Source organism: Lathamus discolor, chromosome 6 (assembly GCF_037157495.1).
Source record: "Lathamus discolor isolate bLatDis1 chromosome 6, bLatDis1.hap1, whole genome shotgun sequence".
NCBI classification, from domain to species: Eukaryota; Metazoa; Chordata; class Aves; order Psittaciformes; family Psittacidae; genus Lathamus; species Lathamus discolor.
Window position 1 is genome coordinate 58,865,000 of NC_088889.1, and position 21,677 is coordinate 58,886,676.

General features: G+C 34.9%; 1 protein-coding gene across 5 annotated transcripts in view; it reads right to left on the reverse strand.

Moving 5' to 3' along the window:
* The window catches only part of SBF2 (SET binding factor 2), a 272,165-nt gene that overhangs the window by 37,041 nt on the left and 213,447 nt on the right, over nt 1–21,677 (reverse strand). For 4 of the 5 annotated variants that reach the window (XM_065683019.1, XM_065683018.1, XM_065683021.1 and 1 more), the window contains exons 20-29: nt 21,078–21,250; nt 20,737–20,810; nt 20,152–20,347; nt 18,843–18,970; nt 16,351–16,526; nt 15,298–15,443; nt 11,234–11,432; nt 9,105–9,301; nt 3,909–4,046; nt 2,733–2,828 (exon numbers count right to left, since the gene is read on the reverse strand). In XM_065683019.1, the coding sequence (XP_065539091.1) occupies nt 2,733–2,828; nt 3,909–4,046; nt 9,105–9,301; nt 11,234–11,432; nt 15,298–15,443; nt 16,351–16,526; nt 18,843–18,970; nt 20,152–20,347; nt 20,737–20,810; nt 21,078–21,250 (1,523 nt within the window). The remainder of the gene's footprint in view (nt 1–2,732; nt 2,829–3,908; nt 4,047–9,104; nt 9,302–11,233; nt 11,433–15,297; nt 15,444–16,350; nt 16,527–18,842; nt 18,971–20,151; nt 20,348–20,736; nt 20,811–21,077; nt 21,251–21,677) is intronic. The other variant, XM_065683020.1, reaches the window with a different exon arrangement.

Below are 21,677 nucleotides of genomic sequence, written 5' to 3' on the forward strand. Positions count from 1 at the left end.
GTGGTTTCCCGTAATTATAATACCAAAGGAAACATAATGATTAAATCATTCTGCTGAATACTTCATCGAAAGCTTCTGTCCAGCTGAAAGTCAGCGTAATTAAAAATCTCAACCTCAGTGCTTTTTAAAAAAAAAAATGGTTTAGTCTATTTTAGGTACATAATTGGATGAGCCTCAAGATCAAATCAGAGTGCAATTTGTTAGTTTTATACACCTACAAACATTTTTAAGAACTGTGTAAAAGTGTATGATTTAGAAAACATGTAGTATCTATCGCACAAAGATTCAAAAATTCTCATTTTCAGTGGGAACCTTGGATGCTTACCAGAGGGTGTATTTTTGGTTCAAAAGCCACATCAACACAAGCGACTTCTTTTATCACAAATATTCTATTAAAACATACTCAAAGTGTTAATGTCTGCTGCTTTTAAAATAAACGCCTGAGTCTGTATTCATTAATTGTAAATACCCTCATATTTTTCCAACAGCAGCAAACCATACTGAAAAAACATTTTATTCTATTAAATTCCACAGAAGTGCCAGGTAAGAACTGCTGTTCCACAGAACCACACTATAAATAATGTAAGAAAAAAAGGGATGTATTGAGTGAACTTACAATTCCTATGAAAGATATCAACTAAAGTGTTGCCAAAAAAAAATGTCCAAGAATGAAAATATATTATGAAATATAAGTATTTGGCCAAATACTTCAGATCAGAAACAGCTTAACTGAGCTTTAGGCAAATACTTTGTTAACATTGTTCCAGATAAAGTTAAAAAACATACCTGACATGGACACAAAAATTTAGGACAATTGATGAGTATTCAGAACAATGATGATTTTTAAAAATGAGAAATACTATTCAAGCACTGGCTCTAATCCTCTAACTTGAATTTAAAAAGATGTGTATTAAAAATACATTCTCTGGCACAAAAACCAGAAAGTGTAATTTTCAATTACTGTTCATAGCTGAACCTGACTTTTGAGCCCTAGTATGTGTGACAATAGAAACACAGAAAGAAAGGAGGATTCAGAATCAAACCCAAAAAATACTGTGTTTGTGTTCTGTGAAGTACAGTGCACAATCCATAGTCACTTGCCTTGATAAAGTAGAAACTAGCTAACCCCCTTGCCCTTTTTCTTTTTGAGTTCTTGGTATTATGAAGGGGAGAGATATCACCATTTTTAGACTGCCTGTATAAGTCTGGTTCTTCAGCTGACCAAAACTCTGTATTTTGGTCCTACATACAGTCTCAACACTACTTCACATGTGAAATGGAGCTCGCTTGAAAAAGTAGCAAAGAAATTTGAAATAATAAATCAGGTGAATCAATTTATTTGAGAACAGCAATTTTAGAGATTCTATATACTTCACGTATTTTAGTTTCTTCTAGAACTATGTTAGCTAATCTAAAAAAACTAGTTTTTACTTCTCTACAGGGATACTCCTTTTCCCTCTTCTGTCTTACCCTGTCAACTTCTCACCTTCACTAGTACTTGTCAAACATTCTTATGTCCCAGCAAAGCCCTCATGTATCCTGCTGAACTGTGAACAGACTGCAGATACTGGGCTGTAATTACACCTTTCAGATATATGGAGTAGGTGTGGCATAAACCCAGCAAGACACAAGATAACTTCTCTGCCTTCTTCCTGATTACTGCTGAAATTAAGCCAAGAGAAGTAGAGTTCAATGTCCAACATAACAACACATCTGTGATCTAATACTGTCTTGATACTAATATTTTTTCTTCATTCTTCATATTGATACTTTTTTCTTCACTGAGTAGCTACAAACTCATCCTATGACACTTACCACAAACTCTAATCCCAGAAATCTGCAACAGTTATTTCAGTAATCCTTTTGTCTTCAAAAGACAACTTCCATACAGTCAACCAGCAAGCTTTCCCATACTTATCAGGAGCACCTTTACTGCCCCTCAGCGCCACTTCGCTGTTGGTGCTTTTGTTCCAACATGAAGGGATGGAATACAACAAAACATCTGCTGTCAGCTACCCAGCATTTTCACTATTCCAGTACAAAGTCAGCTGGGCACAGTCACCAATTTATATAAGAATTTCTATCCTAACAAACATATATTTAAGGAATTTAATTGCTAACTTATGCATGCATTGCACATCAAAAATCCTGACAACTTCATCAGACTACAAAAGTAGTTGGAATCCATTTCATAAAATGAAAACTTGTAGAAATGACACTGATGAGCTCTTGTACTTAAGAATGACTCTATCTCCCAGTTACTATGCCTGGCCACATAACTCCCCCCACTTACCTAGACTAATATTATTCAACAGATCATTTACAACTTTATGAACCATCAGCTAACCTTTAGCAAAATGCCAGTATGATCTTTACTTGGAGATTCTAAAATGCATTCAGTTGTAATATACAATCTGCATTTTCAGGACATACATTTTAGACAAATTACAAATACTGATGAATCACGAAATATTTAGACACTTAAGTCATAATCAAGTGCTTAATTTTCCACTGATTTCCAACACGAAACAAGCTTTACTTCAATGGTAAGTAAAGGACTTAAACAAAAATCAGATACTTGAATAATGTTAAGGACTGAAGCTAATCTGTGATTTCTATTTTGTTGTTTCATGGAGTAATGAATCGGTAAGCAGTGTAATTATTTTTATTTCACTACCATTTTGTTAGCATTTATTACTTTAAATAACAGACTTTGAGCTAGTCTTACTAACCTCCTTGAGCAAAGCTATTGGATAGATTTACATCCAAATGTCCTGGCACTACCTGCTTAAACACAGTAGACATTCTTGAAGCCCTCCTTTCAGTGCCTAAAGTCGGCCAGAAAAAAGAACAAAAGATTAAAAAACTACAGTGTTACTCAGACTAATACTTAACAGAACTAATAAAATGCCCTTTTTCACACAATACAGCTAATTCTTGCTAGTTTTGTACTTCAGATTGATTTTTTTAAGACATGTACAGTGGCAACAGTATGGAGATGTTAGATACAGCTAAGCAATCAACATATTTTACAGTAAGTAAAGCAAAGCATACACACTTTGGGAACGGTGTTATTTTACAAGAAAAAACATTTTTTGGCTATATTAGGCCAACTGCAACCAACTGAATAAGACAAGACAGACACAATTTCAAGTGACATACTCCTTTTTCTAAGACATTGGGGTCACCTCCACATAAACCTTACCAAGTTTCATCACAGAATAACTGAAATAGATTCATTTCCTCATGGTTCCACATACGCGTAACTCCAGAGTATTATTGAAAGATTTTACTGCAAGTAAAACTATGCTTAAAAATGACATTATATGCCTGTTATGAGCACATAGCACATGTGAAAATGCCTATGTATTGCTTCTGTTGCTGCTGCAACTGAATACTGTATCCGTTCATGTACAATCTGAGCTTGTAAACTCATATTTTCCATTACAGGAAACAGAGTAGTATTTTGCATTCTCTTAATTTCAGCGGTCTCTTATTCAATATACAGTTTTCAATACACTTAATTTGTTATGAAAGTATTTAAACTGCATATTTCCTTTTGATTCTATTATATAATGTAAATGTTGCACTTGATTAAAAGAAACCCCTAGAAAGTTTTGGCATCTTGATATTCTGGAGAACTTTATTTGTTCCAGAATTGTAATAAATTACTAATGCCTCACGACTGACCACCACACTCAAGTGATTTCTTCAAAAACTATGACCCACAGGTGGCCGTTTACTGTCAGATTAGGAATACCAAAAAGTATTTTGGGAAAAATTATAAATGTGTAAGTGCAACTGCAAAGAAACAACAGAACTCATATAGGTCACTAAATTAATACCAAATCAGAGAAAACTCACTTTCAAACTTAATCATAGAAAAGCACTATGTAAACCAATTTTACCTGGAGACAGAGCAATTGTTGGTCTAGCAGTAAGAGTGTTACTGCCATTCATTTTGCAGTGGACGGATATCACATTCAGTAAGGCTTGTAGGTATTTCTCCTGTTCTATACTGCTTGAAGATTCTAAAGAAGTAGGAGCTACAGTCACAAGAACAATGAAATACATTAAAATACAAATAAATTTACAAATACATAGAATAGCATAATAAAAAGCTTATTATGTAAAGGAGAATATTGAAAATGTCATGTTTTGCTATCAAAGGTTCAAAAAGCCATTCCTTTGATGACAAAGAATGGTCAGATGTTCATTACCTTGCTGGATAGCAGCACCCAGCAATGTTCTCTTGCATTCCACACCACAAAGATAAACTCCTGAAAGAGTTTGTTACCTCATGGTCACTCCTAAAACATTCATCCTTAGCCAGTGATGAATACAACAGAATGGAAACTGCAGTTTACCCTTCACTCGCAGAACGAAAAGTAACATGTCTAAGTTTGTGCTACTTTTCAGCAAATTTCCCCCTTTTTAAGAAAATGTGTACAGAACAGTTAGAATTGTTTCTGTAAAAAAAGCAAGCTAAAACCATAATTGACCAGCTCTTTTCATTCCAGTAAAGCAAGATTACTTAACTATAAATGGAGATCTCTTGAGATATATTGCCCGTTCACTGAAAGTATACATATCTCAAAAGACAACAGCGCTCATGCACTCTGCTGCATCAACAGACACAACCTACATGTCCCTCAGGTAACCTGCTCCCAGAATCTGACCTTTTTAATAGAATGAAGACAAGAGGAAAGAGGATGGACACTGCATGCACACCTGGATAACACATGTTGAGGGATCTCTGATTTTGAAAAGTAATGCTCCTGTTCCCTAGAAACAAGTCCACCTGCTCTTTCACCAGCAGGGGACTTAAGGAAGTGTATTCCTACATGCTTAGTTCATTTAGAGCAGGGGGGTGTGTGGGTGGGAGAGGTGAGGTATCCGCACTGTTGTATCACAATTTCTGCTCTGAAAACCGCTGAATAAACCTTTAAATCCCTGCAGTTTCAGATGAATACTCTACAGATCTCAGAAAAAGAATAAGTTTTCAGTTGTTACTGACGTTGCTTAAGTTGCTGGAGACATGGAGAAGGATCATGTCAAAAAGAGAAAAGTGGCTGCAAAAGACTGGATGAAAGCAAAGCCAGAGGGGAAACAGTTTAAAAACACAGGGCAGGGAAAATAAAAAGGCAGGATGAGAAAGTAGGATGCTCTGAGAAAATACTGAGGTTAAACAGGGAGTGCACTAAAGACAATCTTCAGACTTTAAGAAGTTAAGAATTCAATAACAAAACACAGAATCAAGGAAAAAAAACCTCAAAAAATAAGGAAAAAAAAAAAAAGTCTTAATTAGAAGAACTCCACCCATTTGTGTCCAGGTAGAGGGACCTAAAGGAAGGGAAGGAGATGAAGGTCAGGTCCTGCACCATACTAGGGTGAACAAAAAGTGTCCAGTCTCAGAGTTAGATTTTTGTTTCAAATGCCAAACAAAAAGTTTTGAATTCCATTTTGTGGCTGCAAGCCACATCTGGACTCACTTTAGGACAAAAACGTCAGCTGCTTAAACCAGGATTTGGTATCTTAACCTCAAGAGCCAAGATTTGGACTAAGAGATAGAGTCAAAGAGTTTGAGCACATTTTGACGAACCACCATGGTAACTTATAAATAGCTTTCTTCAGTGATGATCCAATCAGATTCTATGCTGGAGACTAATAGACAGTAACCTAATTAGCTGGAGGTGGCAAAAGAAATTTCAAGACAGCTCTGTTAAAATTAGCATCTAAATGACCCTTTTAAAATTAGTGTCTGAATTGGAAGCACAATTACGGAATGATTAGAAAATGTACATGCAGGAAATATCACACTGTTTCTGTCTGACAAAGTGGAACAAGCCTGAAGGAAAACATTATTTTCTTTTCAACTATTAAGCAGGGTTTACACATCCTGAAATCTGCTTATATGATTTCTGGGTCCCCAAGTCCTTGAAGCAATGCCACAAAAACTCAATTTAGGTCTTAACAATTTCGTTAAAAGAAAGGAAATGAAATGTCTAAATGAAAGGATAACATCCTTACCACCAGCACTTATAAAATGTTATTTTCTGAACAGTGTGTGTGTTTCAGGAAAGACAGTGGGGAGATGAACAGCTTGACTTGGACAAAAGTCTCTTACTGAACTGAGCAGATACCTGAATTAAAGATTGAGGAAAATTTTGCCCTTCGTCTTTAATCACCAATCATCCCCTCACACAGTGCTTAACAGCAGTATAAAGGAATGAATTGGTGACCAAAGCATTAACCCCTTACCTGCACAGCTGAACAGGGATTTCTACAAAATTACTGACCTTTTAAGTGCTGTATCATGCATGAAGGCCATCACAACAGCATGGATTTGAGCAAAAGAGATGGAGATCCCAGTAATATTCTAAATCCCAGGAAAGAAATGCATTGTTTGGCAATGCAGTAAGATTGCCTCAGCTGCTAATATGTTCTCTATATGCCTGAGAGAATCCATCTTCATCTTACGATGGGTCCCAATACAGTAAACAATCTAGCCTGTATCAAAATAACTGTCCTCTTGGACTGTGTTACTATATACAAGAAACATAACTGGTATTCCTAGATGGCATTTAACCAGTTCAGGTGCAGAATGTCATACTTAGAACTAAAATGCTCTGCTAAAAAATACCCGGAAAGGCTGAAGTGGAATTCAGAAACCAAATTTCATGTTTCAAAAGAAATTCTGAAAAGACCTGTATAGTCTACACCTTCATATTTAAACACTTGCCAATTATCCTTTATGGACAGACTTTAGAAAACTGCAATTCCATTGCACATGTAGTTTGGTTCCATACAGCAATTCAGTACTGTGCATAATTTCTCTAAGAAGCTAAGTTTTGTGCTTCTGATATGACATACTGTTCCCAACTATACTTTGAAAACTTGCTTAACACACAATGTAATAAGAAATCACAACTATTTTATGAAGTTCCAGCAGGTCCTCTTTGTTTCTGTATAATAAAAATCTCCTATGAAACCTCTGCTTAGGAAGGTATGTACCTGTCAGCACTAATTTAATTTATGATTATCTTCATCCTCTTAGTTTCCACCACAATGCATTTTTCAATATAGACTCTCCTTCACTGTACACAACTCCTACTGAGTCAAACACATGCACCCATGTATAACGATGCATGAAGTTTTGTTTCACCAAGCTTCAACTTAATTCTGAATTAAATATCCTATAAATATTTTCATTTCCCTTGCAGTACCTTCCTGGCAACAGTCTCCATTTTCTTCACATTTTAAAAGAAACAGTAACTCCAGAAGCTAGTACCTGACCGACAGTCATTGTCCATCAGATTATCTACTGCCTAAAATACTGCTGGAAGTACGCAATAACAATATAAAAGACTATATAAAATTAAAAATAGAAACCACCTACAAAAGTGATGAGATTACACAAAAGAAACATGATTTAACAAGTCAGGCTTTGAAGATCTTGTTTTGGAAGGCTTGTATACTCCCATGCACATAGAAATGATAGCTACAACAGAAAACATGGAAGTGTTTGTCTTGCTATAATTTGCAGACTACTCCTGCAGATTTTTTTCAATTTGTTCCACTTATACTAGCTTTAAGATGCCTGGCCCGTATTTAAGCTAAAACAATCAGTATTAGATCAGTTTATAAGACTAACATTTCAATTACCATGCTTAGGATTCACACCATAAACCTGTGAACAACTGGTGTAGCTCATAGCTTTGGCAGTTGCTCTGCTAACTACTGGTAGTACTCTGCTGATCATTTTATGAATCTTTCCAACAAAAATGAATTGTATAAAAAATAATTATCTTGCTCCTCACTCCAACTAAAAAACACCCCACAAAACACACTGACGCAATGCTAAAGCAGGGAATATTCAGCTGATAATTACTAATTCACAAATCAGTTTTAATAGCAAGCCCAGACACTGTCTGATGCAAAAAATGTTCTTCTTGTATCTCTAAAATGGTGAGATTTTAAAGGTGCATTTGATATATACAAAACCTCATGTAGGTAAGCATTATGTCTGATATAAACTATTCTTTACAAGTAGGAAAATTGTGGTTTTTATAAAGATACTCAGTGAAGGAAAAATTGAGGATTCAGTAATCTTCAAACTACTTTCACATGACTTGCACTTATTTGTATAGTATGCTTGTTATAGGTTTTGAAAAATTCAATAGAACAAACTCCTCATTAGAGTAATACCATTTAATTGTGTTTTAGTCTTTATTGGGGTGAAATACAAAAATAAACAGGACTGATGAATTCCTTTGCTACCTTAATGAGCTCCTGTTACTCCAATTTTACGTCACAGTCTCTTTTTCTCAAAAAAGAAAAAATACAGCCTAATTTTAGAATAATTTCTAAACAACCATCACTGTGATTAAAGAGAAGACTGGCTTTTTTTTTCAGCAATATGCCAAATTCACTCTTGGCATGAAATTAACTCTGAAGAAACTATCAGCGTAAGAGATGGTAAATCCAGGTAGTCGTAAATAAGTATCTTAAACACTGCCTGTGACTGATGAAAGTCAACTAATGTTCTTTCCAAAATTCATGTCGCCCTAAGGTTATATTCTTCTGAAAAAAATATTTTGACAAATCTTGTGGTGGTCAAATCTTGATCACACAAAAGAAGAGATTTACTTAATCCAAAGTCCTCAACTATCTATCACTTTCTTTATGAAAGGAAGGTAAAAGTTAAACTAGTATTACAATGAAAAACTTGAGAAAAAACAGTGGATAATAGTCTCTCTAGTATTTCGTATAACCCTCTAATAAAAGAAACACCACACACTCATTATATTAACCAGTGCAAAGGAAAACATTAGTTTAAGGGAAACAGAGTAAGTGTGCATTATGTTTCGCAGAAAACATTTAGTACATACATAATCTCTGATTAAATTTTTCTTTGACATTTTTTAACCACTTTCATACCATTCAGGATCTGCTTCTTGGCATACCGTAATTAAACTGAACTAATATAATAACAGAAAACCAGTCATATCCTGAGACTTGATTCAATCATATCACTGACTTCCACTAGAAAAGTAACTATTTCTAAAATTACATATACAGAAAGTGTAACTGCACCAACTCACCTGTAGTGTGTGTGTTTTGGGACTTGAAGAGGCCAACAACACCTTTTCCATGAAAGCCCCCAGATCGAAGTAGAAGAGTACTGGTTTTAGTGTTCTTCCAACAAACAACTGGTAGGCGATTGTGACGGTAACAGCGAGCAACTCTCTGCAGACTGCTGTCTTGAACAGACTGAGGTACTACCAGAAGCCCAGGATAACTTATATTGACAAAATGGAGAAAAAAATTGGGGGAAAAATATTAAAATGGCTTTCAAAATTTTAAACAATGAAAAAAAAAATCCAAAAATTACAAGCTGAATATACATCTTGTTGAAAATATACCTCAACTGTTACGCTTATTTTTAGTAACTCTCATTTTCAGCCCAATCCTAGCAAATACATTGATTTGTAAAGAAAAATGCATTTTTAAAACAACTTCAATGAAAAAAGGAAAAAAAAGTAAGATTATCACTACTAGTCTCTCTCCATTTAAGGTTATATTTTATTTGGTAGTATTCTTCTTCTTATGTATCTCTTCTCCATCACTATAAGTGGCTATACATGGCTAATAAATCCATATTTTTGAGCATGACAGAAAAGTGAATGTTGGGGCATTCAAATAATGCAGTAGTTTTGTTCTGGCAATTGCATACGAAACATGAGAATTGAAAGAATGTTAGATTGCCTAAAGTATCACAATTAAACCAATATTCAAAATACATTTAAATTTTTCAGTCAGATTCCTTGGAACAATGAATTTGAAATTGTGTTTTTGTGTACTTTTTAAAACACCACAATACATTGACAGATTAGGAAATTACTGATACAATACCTTTAAAAATAGAAACCCCAGCAAGACAGTAGTTTTGTTCATGTCAGTGGAAGAAGTACTCAAGCACTAAGAAAGATTATCTATCTCCTCCAAAAAAAATTCAATTTAAGTGCTGATTTCATATGTTGAGAAGAAACTAAGTTAGTGCTTACTAAAGCTTTGTTCCTGTAAATTAAATTCTTTGACATTTATTGAACTGCCCTCATACAAAATTAACGTACATACTATTTATGGTCTACTTAAAACACAGTAACCAAACTAATACAGCATTAGATATGTATCTATATCCTGAGATTTTTAATCCACTCAGATATTAATTATCTTTTTAAAAAAATCGTACCAAATATTAAAACCTGGTGGTTTTAGGAAAGAGTTGTCTGCATAATGTTCAAAGAATAATGAAAATGTAGATTTAATGCTTTCATCTGCACAATCACTCAGTGGTGACGGAGCAAAACTGGTTACTAGTCTGTTTTTCTAGACAAGTCAGAAAACAAGACAGGCTCCATTATTTTTCCTGCGTGCTCTTCTTTCATGAAAATCTGGAGATTTCATTATCCGTAATGAAGGGAATGTCTAGCCAAACTGGCTTTAGAGAATGCAAATGCTCTTCTAATATGACCCACGCAGATGGCCTTTTGTATTAAAAAGAATTTTTATGGGTAGTGGTCATTAACTACAACAGCTTTCACACCAAAAAAGGAGTCTTCATGTCTTAAAATACATGTCTTAACATTCATGTCTTAAAATACAGCACGTGACTTTCAGCACAGGACAAATTTTTAAAGTAGTGTAGATACCTTCATAAATATTAAAATATATTTTTTATGAAGAAAATATGTATAACGGTTTCTAAGGCCTGCTTTTTCACTTAGGCATAATTATATTTTAATGCAAATAGCCTAATGATTTAGACAGTAGAGAAAACCAAGAAAGAGAAACGCCTTTAATACAGTATGTAGATTAGGCTCTTCCAAAAGCCCCAGGGGCACTCTCTTTTCATGGGCTATAGAAAGAACCAAGGAAGGAAGACTTGTGTTGTCTGACACAGCTTCTGGGGTAGTTCTAAAAGTTCACTTTTGGCTACCACGGCTGGCAGTCTTTCCGAATCTGATGAATACATACACAGCCACCCAAAGACAAATCTCTGAGTGGAATATAAATAGCTTCAAGGTCGCTGGTTGAACTCTCCTACTATGGACAAAAATTTTCTCACAATAAGTTGCTTCAATGGATACATCATAGGATGTATTTATTATGTCATCTTTATTTTCACTTCACTTTCATTTTCACTACTTCACTGAATTGGTAAACTCACCTCCTGCAAAGTGAATACATCCTGTTCAGTGCAGTTACTCTCAAGTATTCTGGTTTTGAACGTGAAGAGTTACTACTGATGGTCCCTAGTCCCAACCGTTGATAGTCCCTGAAACAGGCTCTTTCTACTAATTGCTCCATTGTTGATTTTTCTGATGCCTTTAGGGTACCACTTGTGTGCATCTCGCTGTCATCTGAAACTGAAGTGAAAAATCTTTAAGAGTTTGCTATTGGGAAAGCCAAGAAAACGATGCTGTTTTCTTCTGAACAAAATACTAGTTTGTTTTACTGCCAGTGACAAATTACAAGAACTAATACATATAAACCACAGTTTATAGAATTGTAAGTAATAAAACAGTATTTTACTGAATATATTGCAGAGTTACCTACTGCACTTGTGACTGGCATGGCTGACAGCTCTCTTGCTAAAATCCTAGAAAATGTTATTTCATATATTCATCTAAATGGAACCAAAGGCAGATAGTCTTTCTTTCAACAATTTATGAAAACCTGTTAAACTTCCAGCTGCTATACAAAGATATACACAAGCCAGAATAATAAAAATTGTGCACATAAATTTCTTAGAACTCCAGGTTAAAATGGACCTCACAATTCTTTTAAATACCTTCAAAAGATACAACAAACATTTTTAGGCTTAGTTCAAATAAAAAAAATGTTTCTGTGTCATAATTTCACAACAGATGACTGAAAGTTTCTTAATGCCTCAGTTTCAGTGTCAAAGAGCACCTTTCTTCAGCCGTGAATGTCAACAGCACTTTCCAAAGCAGAAAAACCTTCAACCATGAGAGAGAAAAAACATGTCACAAGTTCAAACTACACTGAAATTCAAGTCAAGCAAGGTCTTTGTGCAATACCTATCAGCTGCCTGTTATTGACACTTCCAGCTACTTCCAAATACTTCTGAAAGCAGACTTAGTATTTACAGCATGTATCAATTGCTACCACGTAAAACACGGAAATATGTGCATATGAGGTGAAATACTTCTTCATGAATGAGGCACTAAAAGGTACGTAAGGATTTAAATTTAAAACAATATTTTATAAAAGTGGAAATCAGATTTTTTTAAAAAAATACAAAGTACGGTAAAATTAAAATTTTACTTGCAGTAGACAATGTTAAAAATTTACAGGAGTAGAACCCGTACACTTTTTTTTGGTGTGCATTTTAGCATAAAAGTTAAATGAATAATTTTACTGGCCCTGCAGCTCATCAAACAACAACAATGCTCTATCAGATCTAAATAATACAGAGTTTAACACTGTGGATAGCCTCTTTTTTACGTGTTTTCCTATTTGTCATGGTAAGAATGAATTTACAAAACATTTACAAGTATAAAGTGTGTCATCAAGAAACAAATGAGTTTCAGAAAGAATTTTATTTTGAGGCATACAGAAACTTGGTATTTAACAGATTTGAATGGAAAGGTATAACTGATCCAAGTAAGATGAGGGTGCATTTTTTTAAGTACTGTTTTCTAAATGACTTTTTCTCTCATGAAAGCAGGTATACTGGTGATCAGAATTTGCAAAACCTTTTCCTGTGCATTAAAAGCTAGAGATTATAATAGCTCATGCCAGTATCCATAACCTGAAGAAGGAAATGAAGATGTTTTGTTATCTCAAATTTAAATTAGGTTTTTTTAAAAATTAATTTTGAAAAGAAAATGTTCTTGAGATATAACTGTTTGTAAAAGTGAGTTTTACAGTCTCCCATTTTATAGAACACACCAGTATGATCACCTATAGGAAACAGAATTTAGTAGTGATGAGATTCTAAACTCTGAAAACAAAAAGATGGGGAGGAACTGGAGAGAAAGTAGGCATTCATTAGTAGCAAATAATAACTACTGTTCCCAGTTCTGGAAACTACACTGCAAGTTATATGTGAACCTCCTGAAGAGGACTGAGAAAAAAGCAATGAAGATGATCAGAAGTCTATCAAGACTAATAAACAAAACCCTAAAAACTATAGATATTTCATATCTAGAACAGAACAGAAAACACGGACAATACAGTCCATAAATACATTAAGCACTGCAATCAGATTGAAGGGAATCATCTCTCCTGTATGTATGTGGTGGCAGAATAAGAAGTGAAGGCTTTAAATTGGGGCAAGGAAATATTTAGGCCTGAATATCAGGAAGTTGATTGTTTTTCTCCAGCAACAGGATGGTGAAAGCATTAGTACAAAGTGAGAGTTGTGGAACATTCATCTCTGAAAGCTTTTAAGAAAAAGTTAGGTAAACATCTGTGAGGGATAGATTAAGTATGTTGATCTTGCTGTGGGGCACAAAGATGGAGTAGATGATCTCTTGAAGTTCCTTCCAATTCTTAACAGGTTTTTTTCAGAAAAGGCGTCACCTGCTTCAGATAGCTTCAATTGGCTTAACTGTTGCTATAGCTGCATAGTTTCCTATACTTCAGTTTTTGAGACTTGCAAACAAAAAGCCTTTCACAGCAGCCAATATAAAAGAAATTGCAGTGATTAAAAAGCAAATTTCCTATGGCTATTTGTACTCTGTCTGAAGCAAAGAGTTACCACTGTTATCAGCTGATTACACCAGGGGTGTCAGTGCAGCATGAAGAGAAAAGCAAACTGGCAGACTTTGACCACTTTACATGCTCCCAGTCAAGACAGCTGGAAAGTGGTGGGTAGAAAGCTTCACAATTCATAGCTTTGTAATTGGAGTAAAAAAGTTACTATCGTTAATGGCTATAGAGCACCTGTGCTTATAGAAAAATGTAGCTGGTTTGTGCATCTGCAATGCAAAAATTCTTAAAGATTTCTTCATTGTCAAGAGAAGTACCAATACACAGGTATGCTTATGCTTGGTTTCTCTGGGTGAAAGACACAAAATCGTTTTAAAATCACGCAGGTACAGCCTGCAGAATGGCTTCTGACCCAAAGAATCTGCAACATCAGAACACATACTAAGTCAGCACTTAAGGAAGATGCCAAAAATTAAATTAAGAATGTCATTTTTCAGCACTCTATAAAGACACCCTGTGTTTTGTAATCCTTTCTTTTTGCCCCTTTTTCACCACTTTTATCTGGAATGACAGAAGAGAAACAATATTTTTTAGCTTTCCTGGAATAGCTTTCTTCCATTTTAGAGAGAATAGCGACAGTGCAGTGAGATGGTCCTGCTTCAGACAACTTTTATCTGCTTATGTATGTGTTCATGTATCTGCTCATAAGTCATATAAGTTGCCTTGCTCACTGACCAAATATTCCAAAGGAAAATCAGGCTTTTTTGATGTTTTGAAGAGATTATTAGTGTTTGATAAACACTTCATTATCCGAAATGCCTTTTTTTTTTAAAAAAAAGAAAGAATGGTATGACAAAACAATACCTGTTTCATGTACAGGAGAATCTGGTTCCCTCTAGTGGTTTATTATAAATTAGCACTGGTCCAGATAAGGATATACTGACAGCAGCACATGGTAGGAAAAGAAGTATTTGGAAGAGAGTCAAACTCCATACCATCACACAAACTACACAAAGTGCCCAAATCACTTTCTACCTTCTGTCCCAAAATTCTTTCAACCAAAATTTGGAAAAATTGTATTTCCAGTAGTAATGACTTCTGCTGGTTTTAGAAATCATTTGTCACTTCCACATCTGAAAGTCTGCCATAGTATTTGCTCTTCGTTGAATCTCACCAATTACTGCTTTCTCGTCATAGACTAATTGCAGATGTCATCATGATGTCTAAAGATAAATGGAAGTTACGATATTCTTCTGTGCTCTTCCATCTACATTATGATGTAAAAAATTATAACAAGATATTATATGCAAATATTTTGATAAAAGATAATAATCTAGTATTTTGCTTTACCACTGAATTAAGTCAACTTCCTCTTTTGCTGGATCATTACAATAGAAAATGGTTACTGAGCGTACATACTTGAAACCTTTACCTTTCCTGTCTAGGAAGACTCTACAATTTCTTTTTGAATACTTTTCTTTTTAAAAATCTTTGAATGAAAGCATAAAAGGATAGATTTATCAACCAACATGGAAAAAACTGTTTCACTATTACCAGAGATATCATCATCTTCATTCCAGCCTGGGCGATTCCCTCTTTCTTCCACTATTGTGCCTGTCTTCTTCTTTAATAAATATTGGCGTCCAATTGTCATCTTCCCAGCACGTTTTGCTCCTTTCACAATGCTTTTTGAGAAGGTACTATAAATTCATAGCAATAAAAATATTTAGAAAGATGAATATGATTCTCCCCTATAGCGTGTAGATTTTTATGATGAACCCACTTACCCAAATAAAATGTATTTCATGTAATTTTTCATTTAATATGACAAAAATTATAATCAAAATTTACTTCCTATATTAAATTTTAAAACCCGATTTTATTACTTTGAGATAAATTTGTATCTATTACGTCTAATGATAAAGAATAAGCAGCCACCATCTTTCTTTAGGTATCTGTATTTTGCTAGCAACGTGATATATCTAAAAAGTTCACAAAGTAAAGGCAGGAAAGACAGAAATTGCTGGTTTAGGATTCCGTGACTAGCTTGGGATTTTACTTTCCTGTGTCAACAATGTAATAATCAACAGAGAATCACGGGAACTACCACTCTAGAACAGACTAATGGTCCATCTAGTCTACTAAAAATGTATATATCACAAGCTTCAAAGGAGGATAAAGCTCATACTCTGGAGTAAAAACACACTAGGACAACTGTGCAGACTGTATTAAGGGTCAAATCAGTTACAAACCACATTAGGTTATTAATCTGTAAAGTAACATACAAGAAATCTATTTTTCATGTTGGCATAGTTTGGATAACTGAAGATGCTACTTACATGTGTTCCAAAATGTAATGAATTTACTGCAGCCAGAAATTTGGATAAACAATATATATATTTATACCAAACGGACATGCATATCATACTAATCTACCTTTTATTCTGGAAATACAAAAACAAACACTTGGAATACCAATCTGTTATTTTGACTTTCCTGAAAAGTGCCTGAATGATCTGCATTTCTGCAAAACTTTCAGACTGTTCAATGCATTTGACTAAAACTCAGCAAGAACATCAATAATTAAAAGAAGAAGAATGACTATACCGGAATGATGTGTTCTTTTCTTTTTGTTTTGGTAAAATTATCTGTGGTGCTGTTTGCCCAGCTGCAAATGCAAAAGTGCTGAAGATAGACTGAGGATAACGGAACTTCATTAACTGTTTCTTAAATATTTCCACCACTTCAGGACTTACTTCTTCATCAAATGCTACTTTAATTAACTGCGTATTAAAGATATGACATGTTAGAAACGGGGGAAAAACCCCTATAGAATTAAAGAAATTTAAAGATCGTAAAATACATCAGCAAAAATTCCCATACTTGCATACATTCAGTACTATGCTCACTGGAAAAATACAAATATATGTACATATATCTTATTGGTTTTGAGGGATATTACGTGTTTTTAATTTTTAACTTAATTTTCACATTTAAGTCCTAAGATTAAGTTATTTTCACTAAAAATAACATTCAGAATTTTAATCATATCAACCAAATATTTTGGTAAATCCAAGTAGTACTGCTGGCATTAAGATGCCTACAACAGTTCAAATACTAGTCACATGGGACAGTTTAGCTTGGAAATACTCTGCCAGCTCTGCCCATATACTGGGAACTAAGGTTGTAATGCACTTCAAAGAGTATCATCAAACCACAATTTCAGCATTCATAAGTCACAACCATTATACTTCCATTACTCAGCCATTCCAATTTTTGCCACACCTTGCAAAGTATAAAAAGCTACTACTAATAAAAATGTAATAGTGAAATCCAATCCTTAAAATGGACTAACCTTGTGCTATTCAATCCTGATCTATCTACCCACTAAAAATGCTTTTTGAAACGTTTTTTTAGGGAAAAGAATAATAAAAGAATCCCATCTCTTCATCCTCAGCCAAGAGGAGTCAGCAAACAAAGAAATATCCTAGAGCTTTATTTCTGAAGGCATACCTATAAACCATTTCAATGTTTTTTTCTCTGCTATCTAGAAGGTGCATTTCATCACTGCTTTTTAAATTTCACTTGTTTTTTAAATACTTTCCAAATGACTAATAACTGTTGTTCTAGGACCTCCTTGAAAGGAGCTCTGGAATCTGTAGGGGTCACACTGATCTGAAGTTTTAAACAGATTAAATATCATAACTGCAGCAAACACCTGAAAGTCATAATTAATAAGCAAAGAGGAGGGGCTATTTCACACTGTACTGAACTCTAGCTGTTACAAAGGGAACAGAAAGTAAACTGTTTGCCGATTGTTTTTGTTCTCACAACCTAAACCAAAACTATGCTAAACAAAAGCAAAGATGTTTTACCAGAATCCAGCACAGAAAACACTGAGCTGTGTCTGTATTTAGCACATCGTTGAAGTATGCTAACTATTCTGGCAAAAGGATTACTGGAAAATTGAAGTCCTTGGGAAGTCCACAACAAGAACTTTTTGTCAGTTGCTTTACTCAATTTTATTCCTAATCGTATGCTTTTGAATAGGGTCATCGAATGGTTTAGGTTGGAAAGGACTTTAAAGATCATCCACTTCTAACACCCATGCCACAGGCAGGGACCCCTTCCACTAGACCAGGTTGCTCATAGCTGATCCCACCTGGCCTTGAACGCTTCCAGGTATAGTGCTTCACCACCCTCATACTGAAGAATTTTGTCATAATATCTAATCATGAGCAATTAGCTAAATAATGTCCATTATTTAAGGAACTAGTGAAATGCTCATGATCTATTTTATGTGTTCAAATGTTAGAGTTTTTGTTCTCAATGAAAATACACTTCTGCAGTCACCTAACCCAACAAATATCTCACATCTTAAGTACTGCAGTCTACTTTCAATCCACAAAATAAAATTCTTTGCCTTCAACTTCTCATCTTTTAGGGTTTGACTACCTTCAAGATCACCACCAGGACAAAATATTGAGGAAACACTTCAAGTTTCCTAACTCTTAGAAGTCCCCCCCTATCAATCACCCTGCTTCTGAACACACAGACAGGAAGCTACCAGGATCTGTACAGAAGTCAGGATCTGTGCAAGTCACACAGAGGCTTATTGGTTCTGGCCAGTGGTGGTGAGCCTAAAGATTCCTGGAAGTGCAGCTTCCCTGTGAGGTGCACCATGACTTTCTGCCATGGATTTTTACAGAATACTGGTAAAAGGAGAAGTCTTGAGAAGAAAGCAGTATTTATAGTTTTTCCATATAAATTCCATGTAGCTGAAAGAGAGAGAAAGCGTGTTTCCACTGGCCTGCCTAGGCCTCTACTTATTAAACATTAAGAGATTTGGACCCAAAATAACCCTTTACTGGATCCAAAATTGAAAGCTAAGGAAAGGAGTAAAAAAAAAAAATCAAATCTGAAAATGGTAATCCTCTAGGTATCACCTGGGCCAAGAAATACCAGGGTTTCTATGAGAGGACTGAATTTTCTATTGACTTTACATAGCAGAAAACTGAACACAAATATCAGAACAAAGTGCTGCTCTGAAATATTTTGAGGTGTGTTGTCACATAAATTTTTAAAAAGCTTCCTTTTACCTGAAAGGTAGCTGAAGTGATCTGAAGTCCTTCCTGCATGCTTTGCTGCAGTTGGTTTTGTATAGTGATCTTCTTCTCCTTCGTAACAGATGCAATAGGAAAGCTCCGGATCACTGTCTGCTCTCCAACTGAGGACCACAATATTGTATTTACACATACTTATTAGATCACAGAATCAGATCTGGTTTGGTCTCACTGTACTTTGAATAGATAGGAATGAGGGAGTACAAAGCAACACAAAAATAATGGCTCCTAATACATTTCAGGCAAAATACCTGAAAAGGTAAGTTCCTAAAGTATTACTAGTAATCTGAATTTCTGCTTAATTACAGATGGGATGATTAGAAAAATATTCTCCTTCCTTCTGAGTCTGTATACATGATGGAAATGTGCACCCAAAATCTAGGTTGATGGGGGTGAAGAAACAGTTTCAATCTTACTCAAATTTCATATTCCATTATACAACTTATAAACAACGAATGATATACACTGGTATCTTTATGCATGACCATGAACATTCCACAATAAATTTATACTTCTAAAAGACAATCTGCTTAGAAATGGCAGATGTCAAAATATAAAAATTTATCATTCAGGAGAGCTATTTCCAGTGTGTATTAAAAGGAATACTGATTTTTTTAATAGGTATTTGAGAGAATACGAACTCACGAGCATGTTTCATTTAACAGACTTCTAGTGGCTGAAAAAACCCTGTTTAATGAAAAGCTAGGGGCAGTGGAAGCTGCAGGTCTCGCACAGTATATATATTCTCCCTTAGCGGTGAAGAAGCTTACAAATACTGCTCTGTAAAGCAGCATTATCAGACCAACTTTACAGATGGAACTGAAATATAAATATACTAAGCATTTTGTTCATTCAAAAGTCTACAGAAATCACTAAAATATAGTCATGAATGTCCTTATTTTTTGCCTCCAACTTTAGGTAGTCTGCAAAAACCCATAATGCCATGGGACAGGCTACTGAAGTTTCCTCTAAGACAGATTCATAATTTTATGATATTACATAAATTGTTGAAGACAGGAATACTATACCAATGATTAAACAAACATTTAGCATCTAATGCCTTACCTGAATAAGTTCTAGTTAAATTAAATGTAAATCCAAAGTCAATGACTGTCATATCTAGCAATAAAAACCTATATTAAGTGATTATTCTTATCTGATAAACATGAAAAGTTATGTTGTGAGGTATATACATTTTGATGTTGGTGTTATACTAGGTGGACAGGCCAGCTCAAAGTCCTGCCTGTCTGAAGGACCACAACTATTACTGTTTCATTTTTCTTACCCAGTTGATCATGAGGAGTGCCTTTAAATATAATTCTGTAAGTGGTCAGGAATAAAGCTCCTTCAGCAGGAAGGATGTGAGGGCCTCCAAGCAGTCCTCCTGTAGCTTCCTCTCTGCCATCAGGATCCAGTAGCACACGGAGACCTTCACAAACAAATTCTTCTCCTGGCAGTAAAGTTGGTCGTAGAATTTTGGGCTGATGCAAATAAATGAAAGCATTAGTGTAATGGTGATATTAGTGTTATACCTCTGTCTAGTTCTAATATTTGGCTGAAAAAACTTCAAAACAAAATTGTTATGAGACAGAGTCCAAAGAAGGGAGATGGAGCTTGGACTCAACTAAGAGAAATGGTTCTGAAAAAACAGTGGGCATGCAACAGCTTGCTTATAATCAGAAGTTTGGCTCTACTAGCTTCATAAGTTCATATTTCATGAGACCAAAGCCAAGCATTTTATTTATCACTGGTGAAAATTTACTTTCAATGTTTTGATATTTCATCGTAACATTATAAGAGGGAAAAAATATGACTAAATTGAATGATTCTAACACTTGTAAAGAATACAAATATGTTTCATAACACTTGCCTTCTGTATTGGTGGAAGCCGCCTACTCTCACGATGGACAGCCTCCAAGGTCTCTATGTGCATTGCAACAATGCCTGGAAAGCAGTAAAACCATAAATGAAGACTCGCATAATATGAAAGAGAAACTTGCAATCTAATTTAAACTCTGACATTCTGAAATTCTCAAATTTAAACATTAAAAAAATTATTACTTGAAATTCAACAGGAATTGCAGTCTAGAAAAGAAATCTAACCTTGTAACTTCAGTGAAAGTAACTGAAACCAAGGAGTGCATTTCTCTTACTAGGAAAAAAAAAAAGTAGAAAAAAGAAAGACTACAAACCACTCATCACAATCCCTACCAGGTATCATGCAGTGAAGACCCTTGATGTGATCCTGTGTAACACCGCTCTCTGTGCAAACCTTGTCAATAAATCTCGTGATGAAGCGTACAACTGCATTTGCAACATCACTGTTCTCAGAGTCCTCAAATCCACTTTCAGTGTCATAACTCTCTGCAACACTGCCTGCAATACTATGGACACAAATAAAAGAAATTTCAAGTGTGGAAAATTTCAGCTGGTGATGCAAAGGTGATACCTGGCTAGACACAGACAAGCTGCGGGTTTTTTTTTTCCTAGCTACAATACATAAACTTTGCTAAAAGCGTATGGTGGTACCAAAGTTAACATTGTATTTTCACTGTTATTAACACTGTTAGAACTGTGTGGATGATGACGTAGGAGAATTTTCTCTCCATGAATCCAGTGTAGATGGGCCCACAAGAGAAAAAAAGCTGCTTGGATGTGAGCTCTACGCCTTCTCTTCATGGAGTCAAATACATTATTTGCAACCCACCGTAAAAAAATATCCAGTTACACAGACATTAAATGAATATTCTGGTTGCAGAGCAGAGCATTCAAAAGCAGAAAGACTATAAAAATAGCTTTTTGTGCATCAGA